This window comes from Triplophysa rosa, linkage group LG3 (assembly GCF_024868665.1).
Source record: "Triplophysa rosa linkage group LG3, Trosa_1v2, whole genome shotgun sequence".
NCBI lineage: Eukaryota > Metazoa > Chordata > Actinopteri > Cypriniformes > Nemacheilidae > Triplophysa > Triplophysa rosa.
The window spans coordinates 7,869,511-7,886,730 of NC_079892.1; the positions used below are offsets into that span (position 1 = coordinate 7,869,511).

At 41.9% G+C, this 17,220-nt stretch overlaps 1 protein-coding gene across 2 annotated transcripts in view; it reads left to right on the forward strand.

Moving 5' to 3' along the window:
- The window catches only part of met (MET proto-oncogene, receptor tyrosine kinase), a 38,991-nt gene that overhangs the window by 5,994 nt on the left and 15,777 nt on the right, over positions 1-17,220 (forward strand). For both annotated transcript variants that reach the window (XM_057329539.1, XM_057329541.1), the window contains exons 3-10: positions 7,481-7,672; positions 10,333-10,467; positions 10,705-10,884; positions 12,815-12,975; positions 13,590-13,692; positions 14,408-14,544; positions 14,995-15,159; positions 15,485-15,584. In XM_057329539.1, the coding sequence (XP_057185522.1) occupies positions 7,481-7,672; positions 10,333-10,467; positions 10,705-10,884; positions 12,815-12,975; positions 13,590-13,692; positions 14,408-14,544; positions 14,995-15,159; positions 15,485-15,584 (1,173 nt within the window). The remainder of the gene's footprint in view (positions 1-7,480; positions 7,673-10,332; positions 10,468-10,704; positions 10,885-12,814; positions 12,976-13,589; positions 13,693-14,407; positions 14,545-14,994; positions 15,160-15,484; positions 15,585-17,220) is intronic.

Genomic DNA, 17,220 nt, shown 5'->3' on the forward strand with positions numbered 1-17,220 from the left:
TCAACATATTTTTGCAGCCTTCGGGCTAAAAATATTTCTGCATAATTCCAAAACATGTGTAAGTGTCAAGCGGAGGAATGGATTGCTTGCTGATGAGTCAGTGACCTACAGGCCTATCTAACCACCTCTCCCCTTCACTATACATCCACTTCCTCATTTTTTCCCTCCTGTGGTAATTTCCTGCTCTCCGGGTCTTTGAGCACGAGGTCCCGTCAAAGAACTTCATCTCGTTTGCTAGGTTAAAGACAACCTGACCAGGTATAAATCAAGCGCCACTGAAGCATTTAATGAACTCTGTCAGGTTGGATATTCAATCAGCCTGCCAACACTACTAAATGACCAGAGCGGACTGATCCGGACTAATTGTTTTGTGAGGTTCAAAGGCCTCCGCTAATTGTTGAGGCTTGCGCAGCAGCAACTGCAAATAAACATTCGGGGGGCTTTGGTAGGACTCAACCTCCCCCACCCGGTTAAATGTACCATTATGCTGTACTGGCTTGGTGCTAATGCCGACACAATGGGGTATAGGAGATGCAAGCTGAAAGAATGTGTGCTTAAGTAATGAAACGGATTGGGTTGACTAGAAACTGTCGAATTTTATCACCTGCTGAGAACCCAACAATGCATCACAAATAAGAGCTTATCTGTGGCTTCACTTCCACCTCATTCAGCACTTCTGTCAGATATTCCCAAGCTTATTCTTTAGAAGACACAGGCCGTGTGATCGGGGAGCAAGAGTTTACCTGATACCTGACTTGTGAGTTTTGTGGGGCGTGACATGATGTTTGGTCAGCTGGTGGATTGGACTTGTTGAGTCGGTCATGGTTAAAGGTTTGATGGTGCAAGGGGATATTCGATGCATTGTAGTTTATCATAAGTAAACCTATTGTTTCCTTTGACCATAGTATCTCATGTAAAATTCAAAAGAACGATCCAAACAGGACAAAAGAGATATCACCTAACAATTGTATTCATCTCGGGGTGGTGCAAAGTCATCTAGCATGCCTGTCAATACCCTCTCCTCCTCAAGACTTAAAAACAAACAGATGTGTTTTATTAATGCATTAGTCTGTCCATAATCCCTAAAGGTATCTGGACAAAAAAGGCAATAAACAGATGCCAAATTCCTGCAGTTTACAAAAAGATAGCACAATGATGCATTGTTCTGCCGCTTGGTCATGCTTTATGTGTTCCTGCTATGATTTGTTTGTTTTCCATTTGTTACGTGGTTTTACACATTTTGAAGAAAAGCGGTCTGACACTGAAATTGTGTGTCATAGAAAGGGATGCCACCTGCTTGCGCTTGAATCATGGTGATTATAACAAAAAACATGAGTGTGCTACATACTCATGCCCTTATCACATATGTTGTTTTTGGCAGAGGAGGGTGTTTGAGGAGTATGGACCTTGATCTTTGTTCTGAGCATGCAGAAGGCTGAATGTTTTTGTAACATCGCAAAATTATGTTAGATAGACATAAGGATTCCATCATATGTGCTGCTTAGATTTAACTACACCAGGCAACTTCTGCTAAAGTGTCCATTTCAACAGTGTTAACTGTTAATGTGCCTTAAAGGTTCAATGTGAAATTTTTTGGAGGCTCTAAAAAATTTGAATGACAGATGCCAGAAATACAATATAATATACATAACTATGTCTAAAGACCTTACATAATGAAGCGTTATGTTTTTATTACCTTAGAATGAGCTTTTATATCTACATACACCGCGGGTGCCCTTGCATGGAATTCGCAATGTTGTTTCTACAGTAGCCCTTAACGAACAAACTGCTCTGCAGGGCGTGTTTTGACGTTATTTCCTTCAGCAAAGAAGCGAAATGTGACAACATCTTCGTCCTGTGTCAGCCACCGTAGTGCTTTGAAAGGGTGGGGTGGAATGAGCCGTTGGTTGCAATTCGTAACCTCACAGCTAGATGCCGCTACAGCTTTCCTGTAGCTTAGTGGTAAGAGCATTGCGTTAACAACGCAAGGTTGTGGGTATTGGGGATTGCACATACTTAGAAAGAAAATGTATAGGATAACGCAATGTAAGTCGCTTTGGATAAAAGCGTCTGCCAAATGCATGAATGTAAATGAATGAATGTAATTCCGCTACCATCTCCACATTGCTCCTTTAATGAGATTAAAGACAATAAGTTATTTTTCAGATCTTTAAGGTGTCGCTTTCTCATGATCTTACAGTTTTAGGCTGATGTAAACTATTAATTTTGGCCGATAACCGATCATTCTTGAACATTGGAAGCCGATAACCGATATATTGGCCGATATACAGTATCTAAATATTAATATAACATTTTCTGAGACTGAAAATTATTTTTGTCCCCTGAAAATCATGTACCAAGTCTACTTAAGATTTTTTAACTTGGAAACTTTTCTGGTAGAATGTTTATTTAATAAACAAATTAAAGATTCAAGAGAAACCCAGAAAGGTGTTCTCAATGTACTCGAGTCTACCACAAGTCTACCAGGTCTCAAGACAGAAAACGTATAGACAGCAGTCTGATTCACACAATATGCTTTTGTTCCGATAATATACACGTTCATAAATATCTACACACTACATCAACAATGTTTCGCTATTAACAGTAAGTGAATGATCATGACAAAAAGACAGTACTGTACTTTAACTGTGAGCAGCATGCAGCTGAAGTGGTTCAACCTGAGGAAATGATTCATCATTTATTTGCTATAATATATCAGCCTAAATTTTAATATCAGCCGGTACCGATAACATTAAAAATGACCAATTATCGGCCAATACCGATATGGCCGATACTTTATTGTGCATCCCCAATTAAGACTGACTTAAAGAATTGTTGTTAAAAATGAAAGTGCATATAGTATTTTTACAACCTATATGGTATTTTTTTAACACACACACACACAAAATCTTCACTTAGATTTGTTAGAATATGGATCTTTACAGTGTTTTTTTGTTCTTTGCAGCCTGCAATGATACTGTTGTTGCATGGAAAAGTTGAAAGAGTGAAAATACTTCAAAAAGAACATTTTTGTCTGCGTTTAAGGGATTTGAAATGACATGAGTGAGTTTTTGAAAATGTGTTTTCTTAAAATTAGAAAAAGCAAAGCCTGAAAACATTAAAGCACTTTTTATGAATTTAAGGGATTTGTATGGACGAACGTTCTCTGCAGCATGTCAAGGGCAAAAAAAAACTAAAATTAGGAACAGAATCTGCAAAACCCTTTAAACATATCCCAAAAAATCTGATCTGTGTCTGATCTGTCCTGTCAGAGGCATGGTTTGCTCTGTCAGACATGTGTAAAACCGTAAGATCATGGCAGAAACGCGGGCCCTGCCAAGGCTTTACAGTCACGATTGGAATCGATTATTCTGGCCAACTGCAAACCAGGCATTTGAATGCTCTGCTGCCCTTCTCTTCCATAAAGGGCTGGATTTGATCTTTTGAAGAGTCGCGGTGCTTCACGGTCATGAAGCGCTGCTCCATACCCTTTTATCACATCCAGGGTGGAGGTTTTTTATTCGACTGTGCATGCTTGTGTGCCGTGGCAGGGAAGGGATTCTTTGAGCGTGTTCATCGTGTCTGCTGTAATGAATGGGTGTTTCCACTAATGCTTTGAATAGATCCATGCTGCACAAGTAAATAATGACAGACCGGGCCTCCGGAATAGACTCCACATTAAATTATTCCCGGTTTGCTTTTGTCTGTTCGTCTAATTGAATGGATGTGCACAGTTCATAAGCACTTCCATAATATGTTTCAGTGTTTGTCGATAGAATGATCATTCTCTCTCTGTCTTGATTTTCTATACACTCTTAACTTAGACAGCAGTTAAGCATGTGCATTTAGCTTGTCATGGGTTTTGTCGCTATATATCATGTAGTGTTGGCCCAAACTGTGATGTATGGCCTATTTAAACTGCATAGGAACAATGATAAATAATCAAGTACTCTGTCCGGAGAGAAGCAAAGATATTAATCCTGCTTTTGTTGTTTTAACAAATCTCTTTGATTCATCGCAATTTATTAGATTAATGGTTTCGTGCTAAAAAGATATATTGTCTCGCTGGTTTGTTCATGACGTTTTAATCTCGGTGCTTTTTGAGCGAATGGAATACGCAGCAACAAGTTTAGTCAAATCGCTGGACAAGCGAGGGATTTAACCATGAGCAGTTGAATAAACTGATTACTTTTTAGCAAACATACAAGCGCTTGTACTGGACCATGTGTTTGCCTTTGGAAGCTCTAGTGAGGAACCAAAGCTCCACGCTGACAGATCACTTGACTGCTGGGTTAAGAGAACGAGTCAATGGGGGCGAGAGGTGGAGAGTGAAGAAAAGAATACAATCTATCTCTAGAAGTTGTGCAGAATGTGTTGAATGTTTGCATAAATGATCTAGACACAAGATGTTTGTAAAACCAGACACAACATTATATGATCAAAATAGTGTCTTTGCTTAATTCAAATTCACAAAAAATAAAAAGCAAGGTGTGACATTGACAATCTCTACGATAGGCTTGTCGAGTGTTTTTGAGACCTCCAAATGGTATTAACAGCATGCATGCACCAAGGCACGGCTCACTATATGTGCAATGCCAGCCTTTAATCCCACAATATTCTCAGTTTCTCTAATTCTCCCCAGACTACTGACCCTCACGACCCGGTAATCCATGCAAGCCCCACAAACATAAGAATCGGGTTGCTTCTCGACGTGCTGTTTAAATGCACCGGTGGAGCACGCCATAAGCAAACGATATGCCTTGCTTGCGAGCACACACACATATACACAACATTAGTGAAGTCTCCATGAGATCAAAGGTCATTATTTTCGTCACGAACAGCTGAGAAGTAAAAACGCGTAGCAATGACTTTCCAAAACTTTTTAGAAACGCATCACATTGTACAGTGGATAGCAGAGACGGGGCCGCTGTACCAGGACCCGAAGGCTAACAGAAAGTGTGTGAAGGTGACATTTGGTCATACGGATCTCCTTTCACTCAGATCAGACCTCTTGGAGGTGACGCCAAAGGCCAGAAAGCTGTAAAGAACCAAAGGTGGGGCGTGGTAACCCTATAACCTCAGCATTGTGCTGGACACAATAAGAGCTGGTTAATGTGTTGAAGAAGAGCTATGCGCTGGCTCTACCATTCCTGCCATTAGCTTTTTATTTCACCACTTTAATATCACATGGCTGTGGGATATTTTTCGGCATTCCCTGGATTAATACTTATAACTGTGACCTCACGGGGGAGTGCATTTAAGTCATGAGAAAGAAAAAACCGCATAAACTACTCATAGCTCCAAGGCTAACCGTTTAACGCTTCGACAACAGCAGATGCTCCTAGACTCAATGTTGGTGGAGAAGCCTCAGGATCACATCAACCGTGGCTTGTCAAAACATCGTCCAGGTTTTTCCATTTCTGCCCTTGATCCCTGCAATACCCTGAGCAAGCGGTGGAATGTACACACTTCTTTGCTTCCTAATGCTTTTTCCTTCGTTCTTCCTTTCCAAACACAGACCGTTTATTTGTTATGAAAATAATCCCCCCCTAAACTGTCTTTTTTCCCCCTTTTAAACAGGCGTTCACTCTCCGGGGAGTTCTCAGCTGGTGATAGGTCAAGCTTTAGAGAGTCCCCACGAATCAATTCCAAAGCACAGTGCTTTCATACGCACGCTTACGCAAGTCCTATTGAAAGCGCATGGTGGCCAGGCTGTTGTGATGGATCGCAGCGGGCTTACATAACCTTGCCAAGCGAACTTGCTTTAGTTGAAGACACATCAAAGGCCAGCTTGTTCATAGTTGATAAATTCCCTGGTCTGCCTTAATGCTACATGTGTCTCTCGGTCTATGGCGATTTGTCCCTTACTGCTGTACCAGTCCTGCTTTACCTTCAGGGGATGGGATAAGCTGCCCTCTAATCTCACTATCTTCTCTAGCTTTTCACCTGCTTGTGTATAGCGATTCTGTGCCTTTGAGCTGTAAGACCTGTAATGAGAGCAGGGCCCAGAGCTCCTTCGGGCTGATTTATCGTCAGCCTGTATTGTTCGCCGCGTCTTCAAAGCGACCCTTTGAGACGTGCCCTCAAAACGCCTCAACCACGTTGACTCATGCCTCTTACTCACACTGGCAGAGAATGAAAAAGAGAATGAGGTAAATTATAAGTTGAGAAACCACACTTTTTTCCTCCCTTTTCTTGTTTACCTGCCTGGCACTGAACGGGTGTCCGTTTTTTATGCCCGTCTGAAATTTCATGGGTGTGTTTGTTCAGTATTTCTGCAGGGGTGCCTTTATCATAGAGTGTAACAATATACCATCTGAGCCGAGACGGAGTGAGCACAGTGTTAATCATTAACTGCTTGTTTTCTGTACTCGGACAGGCTCTTTAGTCATGGGCCGTGGTTCCGTGGTCTGGTTTCATTAATTATTAATGGCTTGACTTTCATGTTAGGATCTGTGACTCTTAGAGCTTGACCACCCTGACCAGAGCTTGTAGCCCTCAGGTGCACCATTCCTTTGTCTTTGGCTGCAGGTGAATTTCAACTCAAAAGCAAACTTTAACTTGTCTAAACCAAGATTGTCAAGTAGGTTTTAGTCAGACCTGATCCGTATGGGGTCTTAATGGAAGACAGCTGCTGGTTCATCCAGACCGCCCTCATGTCATTTTAAACCTGTATGAACTTCCTCTGCTGATTCTGAACACAAAGGAAAATATTTAAGAATGTCAGTAACCAATCAGATCTCATCCCCCATTGACTCCCATAGTATTTATTTTCCCTGCTATGGCAGTAAATGGGGGATGAGATCTGTGTGGTTACTGACATTCTTCCAAATATCTTCATTTGTGTTCAGCAGAACAAAGACATTTATACAGGTTTGAAACAACCTGGTGGTGAGTAAACGGTGACAGAATTTTCATTTTTGGGTGAACTATCCCTTTAATTTCAATATCTCTCGAAACTACAGTATAGCCTCAAAGCTCCACAGGTTGTAGAGATCCCCGCCAAGTAAAGCTGGACTCGATCAGAGCTCTAACAGAGCAACAGCAAGCCCGGCGTTCCTCACAGTTTCCCATGAATTCCTGCCATCTGTGAGCACAACCATCTGAACGCGGCGAGGATGAACCAAGCACCATGGGAGAAGAGGCGCAACTGCACTGGCCGTCATGAAATAGTAGATGGCAAGCTTAGATAGAGCTTTACTGTTTGGGGCCTAATCACTGCTTTCCACAGGCATTTAATCCGCAAATTGCATTTTGCACGGTGGATTTCAGGGTAGTTCTCTGTTGGAAAAACAGAATGCATCCACATATCACTAGGGCTGAATATAGACTTAAAACTGGGCATAATGTGTGCGTGTGTATGTATAGGAAACCTAATTGAAAACCTTTTTTTGCTGTAAAGCCATCACAAATTTATTTTGAATAATTTCCTTTATTAAAAAATAGATGAATCGATTGTTTAATGTTTTTTTTTCTTCAGAGCTTTGTAGGAGATTCCTTTGGTTGTGGAAAGCATGGGAAGGGTTATCGACTGGAGGTTACAAGCACCAACCCACGTCGGGACTACTTCCACGGACGCTTCAGGAACATTCTTCTCACATCCATAGCCGTAGTCCCGATTCAGAACCACACAGTAGTCAGCCTGGGCACTGCTGAAGGGCGAGTCATCCAGGTAATGACACGTTTGGCTTCATTCTCACATTGTGTATTAAAGCCGAAATGATTCTCTTGGTAAATGCTGTTAATGCTAAACTGTCACTTAAATGCTGACTTTCTAATCCAGCAATTATAATAAACAGGCATGAACAGTTATACTGCTTCCATCCTTATGAGTAATAATGTTGGAAATCTGACCTCATTCCAAAAAAAGAAATAAACAGCGTTTGCAAAATCTAAAAAGTACAGCAAATGTTTGTCAAAGTCCTGTTTTTGCCAGCACGATTTCCCTGTTTTATTGTGTATGTAAATAGGCAGGATGTCGGTACGTGACCAGTGAAAACACATATGAACGCAGGTGCCAGTGACAGGTTGGGAAATAGTGCTTTCCTGTTTGCTCGCTGTTCCCCTTTGACCCCTCAGTACCTCTCATTTCTAAAAAGGAGATTTTAGCCTATCAATGTTTTCTCGACCTGTTTATAGTTCAGAAACTGCAAGAACAGAACAGACCCAAATATTGAACGTCCCACGCATTCGCCCCAGAAACCTGGGAATATTTGCTCAAGAAGCTCTCGGATAGAAAACACCATACCAGAACCTTCCATTCATGTTTTGTAAATACCACAAGAAAATGTTTGAGAAATGAGTGGCGAGAGAAATGGTGACAGCTGCGCGGAAGCACGGCGGAGGAACCGAATGGTACGCTAATAGTAAGCGCTAGGCTTCGATGACACGTCTTCGCATGGCATTTTCTTGGAACGGCTGCAGCTGTCGTCGTTTTCTCCCCCTCTCCGTCTCTTTTCCTTTTTTACATTTTTCCTCTCGACTTTTTCTCGCCTCTTTTGTCTGGATGTTGAGGCCTGGGTAAGGGGTGAGTGCTGGTCCAGCTGTCCCATTTAAGAGTGAGCGATAGATAAAGAGTGTTTTTCAAAGACAAAGAGAGAGTGTTTGAGTGTTCAAGAGGCCTTGACAATGGGGACACGAAATAGCTTGCGTTAAAAAACTGACACGGTCAAATAAAATATGGAATGCAAGGGAGATGAGTGCAGAGTAACGGCTAATTGTGTGAATGAAAGTTTTAAAGCTTTTTAAGAGTGGGGGAAGAGGGTGGGCAGCGGGGAAGTAACAGTCCCAGTGGTCCTTATACTGTATGAGGAAGTGCTCCCACTCATGGCGAGAAAACTCAACACCTTGCCTTGTGTTTGCGAGCAGGACTTCCCTTACATACACAATGAGCTGTAATTCACACGGTTATTAGGCCGCCGTCGCTCGTATTTTTCCCCAGAGTGCGTAACATTCCTCCCTCAATAACGGGCCCATTTGTAGCCGTTTTCTGCCATGCCCGAGCTTAATTAAGCCTGACTTAGCTTAGTCGCTTCTGGGACTCGAAAGCCGTTTATGGCTTAACTTCAGAGCTGCTCACGATTTGCCAATTTTTGTTCAATATTGGAATCCTGAAATTAGCGCGTCATATTTGTCCAGCTCCAGGACATAAAAATCTTTTTACAACGAATTTACCATGTAGAATCTAAGCCAGGCAGTGTATTACAGTAAATATTACCGTGATATCAAGTTGTGACTGCAAACATACACTATTGTTAATGAGCTGGAGGTATCTAAAGCAGACACTCTTAAAATTCTCAAATACCACAGTAATAACATACTCTCCACCAGCTACCATCACACTCTAGATGCCCCACTCTTACAGCCCAGGGCTGTTATTGATGCAATCCGCCGACCGCTAATGAAGAACAGACGCTATTCATACTTATCTTTTCTCGAAGGCCTGTAATTGCAATGTAACCATGATAAATGTTAGTCCAGGTGTGTGGATGGAGCCACTGTTCTGACACCTCCCAACATGCCAGATCGTCAGAGGTCTTAATGGCTGCGCTCGCCTGCAGGCCTGTGCTTTTGTGTCTTCCCACTCCCTGCCATCAAACAGTCACCGCAGTTCAATCTGTCATTTTTTGCCCCGAAAGGGTAAGACACGGGTTATTACAGTATCCATAGCAAGCAGAGGCTCTGTCCGTTTACAAAGACTGCCTCTGGATTCCACTTTCCTTTGATTCGGCCTCTCTCCCAAGGAAAGTTCCACACATGATATGTAATTTAATGTTTTCTACGCTGTCAGCTGAGGACAAAATAACAGCGGTTTAGAAGATGCACTCCTGGAGATATTTTTTGTTAGGAACAGGATGAAATAACTCAAACTTGCAAAAAATGTTTTGCAAACACTGAGGCTAAATCTCACATATGGGCTCATATTCCCCAAATATGAAATTATATTTAATGTGTAATATATAAATATTACACTTTATTATTTTTAATATTATATTTAATATTTAAACTAGTTTTTATTGTATTACAGTAGCTGTTGGATATAAAAATGTTGGCCTATATTCATTTATTTTATTTTGACTGACCCTCACGTTTCTTTGTTAAACTGTCAAAAATGGTCATGGTGCCCTCTATAAATAACACTTGCACCAGGGCTATGAGGTTTTAAATCATCCAATTCCAGCGTTAAATCATTGATGTGGAATGTGGTTTTGTTCCACTAAACAGTCTTGAGGTCTTTTTGAATGGTAAACATGCATTTCGAATGTGGCCGTGCGTTTTCCGTTTAAGCTTTTGATATGAAAGGCCACCCATTTTTGCTGGCATCCTCCACAGGTGGTGGTTTCCCGCTTTGGCAAGACGGAGCCGCACGTGGACTTCCGCTTGGACACACTCCCCGTGTCCTCAGAGATGGCCCTGGTGTCTCCACAGAGTCAAGACGGCTCCTTATTGTTGGTTACAGGAAACAAGGTGAAGCACGCAGCCATTCTTGAAATGTCTTGGGGGGTAGGGGGGAATAGGCCAAATGTCTTGGGAAAATCACAAGTGAATATATAGCAAACCTATTGATGGTATGATGAAGTGATATAGTAAACAGGGTATGACGTCCTCCTTTTATGTGTGTATGGGATAAACAAGCATCTGCCAAACATGTTAAATATAATATATTTATGATATTAGAATAATAGGTTTCTTTGTGCTCTCCAGGTCTCTAAGGTTCCTCTCAGAGGTCCTGGCTGTGAACAGCTATGGTCCTGTAGTTCCTGTCTTTTGGCCCCCGCCTTCATGGGATGTGGATGGTGTAAGACTTCTGATCATTGTACAAGGGCTCCTCAGTGCTCCCCCTCTCACTGGATCCAGGACTCCTGCCCCCTCCTCATCACCAAGGTAATTGGCCCACCCTGCCGCAAACAGTATTACCATGGTTTTAAAGCACCTAATAGCAAATAGCTAATAGAATAAGTGCTTTCTAAGTAAAAGAACCACGTGTCAAACTCTGACCTTTCATTGATTCTGCCTGCATTGCAGTGTTTTTGAGGTTAACCATTGTGGTGTGGGTTTCAAAGATCTCTGCTCTTTTTTGAAAGATGAAAATTGATTCTAAATATAAAGGATTTATTTGCCGCATTTATTTGTGCATGGATATAAACATCAGCCTATGTTTCGTACCTCCTCCAGATCCATGCATTGCTGCAGATTGGCCTAAACTGTGTTAGGATTTGTGTAAGATCTCTTTGCTCATGATAAATGGTGCTCTGAAGTCTTAATAATTAACAGAGTCGAAACGAGGCCATGTCCTCTGTTTACAAAGCAACAGCATCTGCTTTTCAATAAAGATCAACCAGGTGTCTCAGATATTGTGTAGAAAACCCCAAAAGTTTAAAGGTCTAATGTGTAATTTTTTGGAGGATATATTGAGAGACATGTAATCTAATATACATAACTATGTCTTCAGAGGTGTATAAAGGCCTTTCATAATGAAGCGTTATGTTTTTATTACCTTAGAATTAGCTATTTCTATCTACATACACCACACTGACCACAGACCCCCTTAAGGGGGATTTTTACTTCTGCGTCGGACCTACGCCGTAGTCTACGCGGAGACGCATACCCTACGCCATACCCTGACACGCACCTCTCCAAAAATGTAAAGCACGTCAATGTGACGCGGACCGCAAGTGCTGTAATTGGTCTGCTTGAAACCCCTTTCTTCAGGTAAAAGAACTGTAATAGCGTCAGGTTACTCATACGCTTTTCCGAACGAATTATATAAATAAATTACACGTTCTTCTGTATGTGACAACTCAAGCTGCAAGAGTGACTGTTTACTTGCCGCTATCACTGCTAAATGCTTCAGACAGCGCACAACGAAACGCTTCTTTGGCTATTGTCTTGGTTACACAAGCAACAGGCCTGTAGACACTGACGCCTAGTGGCCATTGCCTGTCGATGCGGACAACAACGCACAAGTATAAACAAAAACCGGCGCTTTGCCTACGGCATAGAGGCTACGGCGTAGGTCCGACGCAGAACTGAAAATCCCCCTTAACATGGAAATTGCCATGTTGTTTCTACAGTAGTCCTAAACGGACAAACTTCTCTACAGAGCGTGTTTTGTAAATACATTATCTCCTTCAGCAAAGAAGTGAATATGCGTCTACATCGTTGTCCTGTGTTAGCCACTGTAGTGCTTCGAAAGGGAGGGGGGGTGAGCCATTGGTTGCAATTTGCAACCTCACCAGTAGATGCTGCAAAATGTCTTACACTTGACCTTTAAAACTTAAGTATAACAAGAACAAACTGACTTTACACTAAAAATTTATAGTTTTGTCCCAGAGTAAAATTATTTTGGTCTGATTATGAAAATTTCCGTAAAACCCCATTTTTATTCTGAACTGAAGAGCGGGATTGTGGGATACAGTATAACATACATTGAAGGACATATCTTGTCTTTCCCTATGCAATAAAAAAGAATCTTAGTACAGAATAGATGTTACACAAACACTGGATTCAGACGTACCAATGTTAAGGTTCTTAGCCACAGCTGGTGGCACAACTTAAAGGGCACTTTTAACCCAAGACTAAAGCACAGAGGGAGACGGGAAGGTTGTTTTGTTCTTGGTTTTTGTCTTCATCCCTATTTACTGGAAGACCTCCTGCCTTTAGATTGTCCGTACAAGCAAAACAAATGATTGTCAATGGTAACCGACCTCATGATTGGAGGGAAATGCTTGGCATAAAGAGACACAGTAGGAGAGCGGACTTTGAAAGAAAACCACTGCCATAATTTGACCTCGCAACTTCTTCTGTTATTTAGGTTTCTCCTTTGACTGCTCCGTTTGGGGGCCACACAAATGTGACAATCTGCGGCAAACATTTTGGATTTAATAAGAAAGACCGCTTCGACACCAAGCTAATCGACGTGACTGTTGCTGGAACTAAGTGTAAACTGGAAAGGAAGGACAGTAGCAATAATCGGTAAGTTGAGATTTGTATTATTCTCAAAAAGTTTGTGTCTTAAAATCTTAAATGTGTTGCAGCCTAAATGGTCAGATCAAATTCCAAATAGTAGTACAATTAGCACAAATGCCATTGTAAGTTAGATGTAAATAGACCATGCCATTAATCCTCAACCTTACATGTTTAAATTTTAATGAACTGGTAGTTCATTTTCTTGTGTGGTTTAGCAAGTACATGTAAAAATCCTCTTGTGGACTGTGTAAATACAACTTCAGAGACACGCTAGGTCACATTCTCAGCATAACACTCCTGTTGCAATGCTGCAGAATGTTAAATTGGCCTGTAAAATTGCTCTATTGTGCATCCCGGTCTTCCATGTCAAACTGTCGTACCATAAACAAACAAGACCCATGAGCCTACGTGCCCCCGGACATACCACTCTACAGCCATCCTATTGTGAGAGGACAGAAGAAATTCCCTTAGAGAATAGCTCCTGTGTAGTTTCTGCCGAGTAGTACGGTTATCATTAAATTAGAGCGGACTAATAGCCTGCTTACTCTACCGATTTACAACCACGCCTTGTTCACTGTTTTTGTGGCGGGAGATGTTAATGTCCTTGTGTTGTGTGCCAGGTTGGTCTGCGGGTTGGATCATGTGAACGCTTCCAATGTTGACTCTGCGGTCAGGGTACGCAGTGGCAAAGAAGAGGCCTTGAAAGACGGTTTCTCATTTGTGGTAAGAGTCTTCACAGATTCACAGTGGAAGGATTTCAGCGTGCATATTTTGCATTTGTCTCCGTTCCAATACCGCAGGTTTCATAATGCACATTAAGAACAGTTCCATTTTTTCACACTTCTGTGAAGTTCGACCTTATGGAAATGACACGCTCTGCTGTTTCTGGCTGCAAAAAGCACTGCATCAGAAAAGAACGCACAGCAGCTGCGAGGAGACGAAAGCGTGCAGATGTCCAGTGCCAGAGACATGCTGCTTGCATCCTCGCAAATGGTTCAAAAACAGTCACAACTCATTTGAGGTTTCTGTCAACCTCTGGCTGACATGTTATTAGTATCGGAAGGTGCGCAAAAGCTCTGGCTTGCACGCTGACTTTCCAGATGAACTCAGACCATCTCAGATGTCCACAGCGCTGACACGGCTCACTCATAACATTCTTTGTGAACATTCAGAACTCAGGGGTCACTTTATTATCATTTTCTCATAATTCCAAATGTATTCAGATGATACATGGATATAGATTACTGTACAAAAGATTGTCACTGAGACACATTAAATAGAGACATCTTCCTGTTGTTGGCATGTATAGAACTAGCACACAACTAGTTGACACAGACCCAGTAAGTGGGGTGCGATGGATATGATTCAGTGTGGTCCAGTTTTATTTCCTTGACACAGTGTCTTGTAAAATGCAATAACTCTTGTTTTATTGTTCCAGAACCCAGTTATCACAGAGATCTTTCCTGAGTTTGGACCAAAGTCTGGTGGAACAATGCTCACTATCAGGGGTTCATTTCTAAGCAGTGGAAACGTGCAGATGGTTACAATAGGAAATGCTACCTGTGTGCTACAGAGGTAGGTGTGTCATCTCTAAACCTCTCTGTGTTTTACATAAAAAAGTTATTAACGTCCCAGTGAAATTAAAAATGACAATTCTTATTTTTTCATGAAATATTGCAGCGTTTATAGTAAATAGCTTATCAATGTGAGTCATTTTCAAATTCATGTACCCTCATAATCTTCAGTTAAAATCTGAAAATGCACTTCCGCCCTGAAATGACTATCCATCTCAAATGACGTAAATTAGACGGCTTGGGCGGAGCATCCGTTAACTCCTCCCCTTCAACTGTCAGTCTGCTGCCGGTTTCATTTCAAAATCAATGCAACAGCCGTTTTTACACATCCAATCAATTCGCAGTGAAAAACGCAAGCCACGTCTACTAGTTCTCTCCTTTAAAATTCCTTTTCACTGGGAAATGTGTAAGAATACGGAAGTAAAAACCTGTTCCTGTTTGTGTTTCGCAGTATATCGGCCACAATGTTGACATGTCGGACTCCACCTCAGCCATCGCCATCCAAATACAAGGTGAAGGTAAACATTGATGGAGTGATCCGTGAGGCTCCAGTGAGCTACACCTACAACAAGGACCCACACATCTCCAGCATCCAACCCAAGCATTCCTTCATCAGGTCAGCTGATCGCCACCTCCTCTATGCTAAGCCACCAGTGACAGGAAACCAAACGTAGAAAACTCAGTATGGTTGGCACTGGTTTAACGCTGAAGCAGGCACATTCAAATGATTAAGTAATGGATATTCTTTCCAGCGCAAACCCCTTCTATGTAAACTAGGCTTATTAGAGAATGCACGTTGCTCACGCTGTCTTTCGCAATTATTAAAAAAATAAGATGTTTATGAGCAGACAATATACTCACAGGATCCATTAGCATTGGGTTAAACAGGAATGTGGATTTGACAGCATGTTAAATCGCATTTGTTGCGTTTGTTTTCGCAGCGGAGGAAGCACGGTGACTGTGAATGGGATCCACCTCCACTCGGCCCTCCAACCTCAGATGGTTCTCACCGCTGCCACGGAAGGCAAAGTCTGCACTGTGGTGAGTCCGCAAACCTCACACCGTATGCCGACACATCAAATACCTCCCTACCATTGCACAGGCGTGTTATTATCATTAACCCCATTGAACTGAAAAGCAGGTCTAGGACATAAAGAAAGCACTCTTCCAAACTGCACTCGTAAAGACAAAATGGAAAAACCATTTGTGTGCAATGTAATTATCACCTCTGGCTCCCAAAGCAAACTCCTACGATGTTTATTATAAAAAGTATAGATCCCATCAGGTGGCAACAGTGCCTGCTTCCGTCTTAGTGGGACCAGACAAACACTCATTTACACACAGTTTGCCCTTATCTGATTTCTGTGGAGGTGGAGCATGATCCTGAAGTGGTTCATACAAACAAAGCTATCTAATCTTAAGCATACAAGTCCTGTCGTAGCCCGGGACAAAGGCCCATGTTGAACACACATCTTCTTTTTCGATCGTATCTTTTTACCTTTTGCAGTTCTGTCCTCCTAAAACAGACTGATGATGCTTACTTTTCTTATACATTTGTTTTCTATCAAAAAAAAGCAATGATCACATTGTTAGCGGAAAGTGTTCTTTTGAACGATACGATATATCCAAGAATTTGGAACATTTCCACCTTTTAACAATAGATCCATCAATCACAAAATGAGTTAATACATAAAACAGTCTATCTTGACAAATATCTCCGCAGCTGTTAAATTGTAAATTCTTCTCTATAAACAGTGGGCGTCAAGACCATATTCCTGTCCCAAATTGTAACGCACACAAGATTTATTGTTTTCCATCCTCACTTTTATTGGAGATCAGTGTGGTAGAAAACTTCCTGTCTTCCGTCAGCCTTTTTGTGAATCACGCTGTCTACGGTGGCGTAACCCGAGTCGAGCTGTCATCTATTACGCTGAAGTCCGATCACCGATGGCGGAAACAGAAATGCGGTCAATAGCTCAGGTTTCTTGTGGGCCGCGGTCTCTGTCTAGCTGCTGACAGGCCTGAAACGAAAGAATAGTGGACAGCGATCGCTTTTATATTTCCTGAGGACACTGTGGATGCTTGTTAACCGTCAGCGACCATTTGAAATCGTTCATGGATGTCTTCAGCCAGAACGGGACGTTAAGAACCGAGGCAAATTATTGGGCTCAGGAAAACGGGGAAGCACTCTCAAGAGCTTTCTTGAATATCTACTTCTAAGATCTTTGCTTAATCCAAGGATCAGCCGATCTCGCCTTTCCCACCGACATGAAAAGCATTTATCGCAGGCCGTAGCTTGTCGTTGAATGTTGGCAATTAGAAGAGAACCTAAGAAGGTTTTTTGTTTGTTTTGGAGGCATCTTCCAATTTAAACATTCTCAAAGGTTCTGCGTTAAAGCTAGGGTCATGTTCAGGTATTGCTTTGTCCTGTATTAGAGGTGAGAATAGGCGAATACAACAGTCTAATGTTCTCCAGACACCACAGTGGGGTTTCTAGCAAGAACCCCACCTGTTTTGGGAATTCAAAGAGTCATTTCCATGTCAGATCAATCTTGACACAAACCGAACCTGGCTTTCTCATCTCCATGCTAGCTATGTATTCTTTCCCACGTTGTGGTTTGGATGCTGGTCCCCGATATGGGATGCTGGTGTGTAGGAGTCCATACTTCCCATGAAT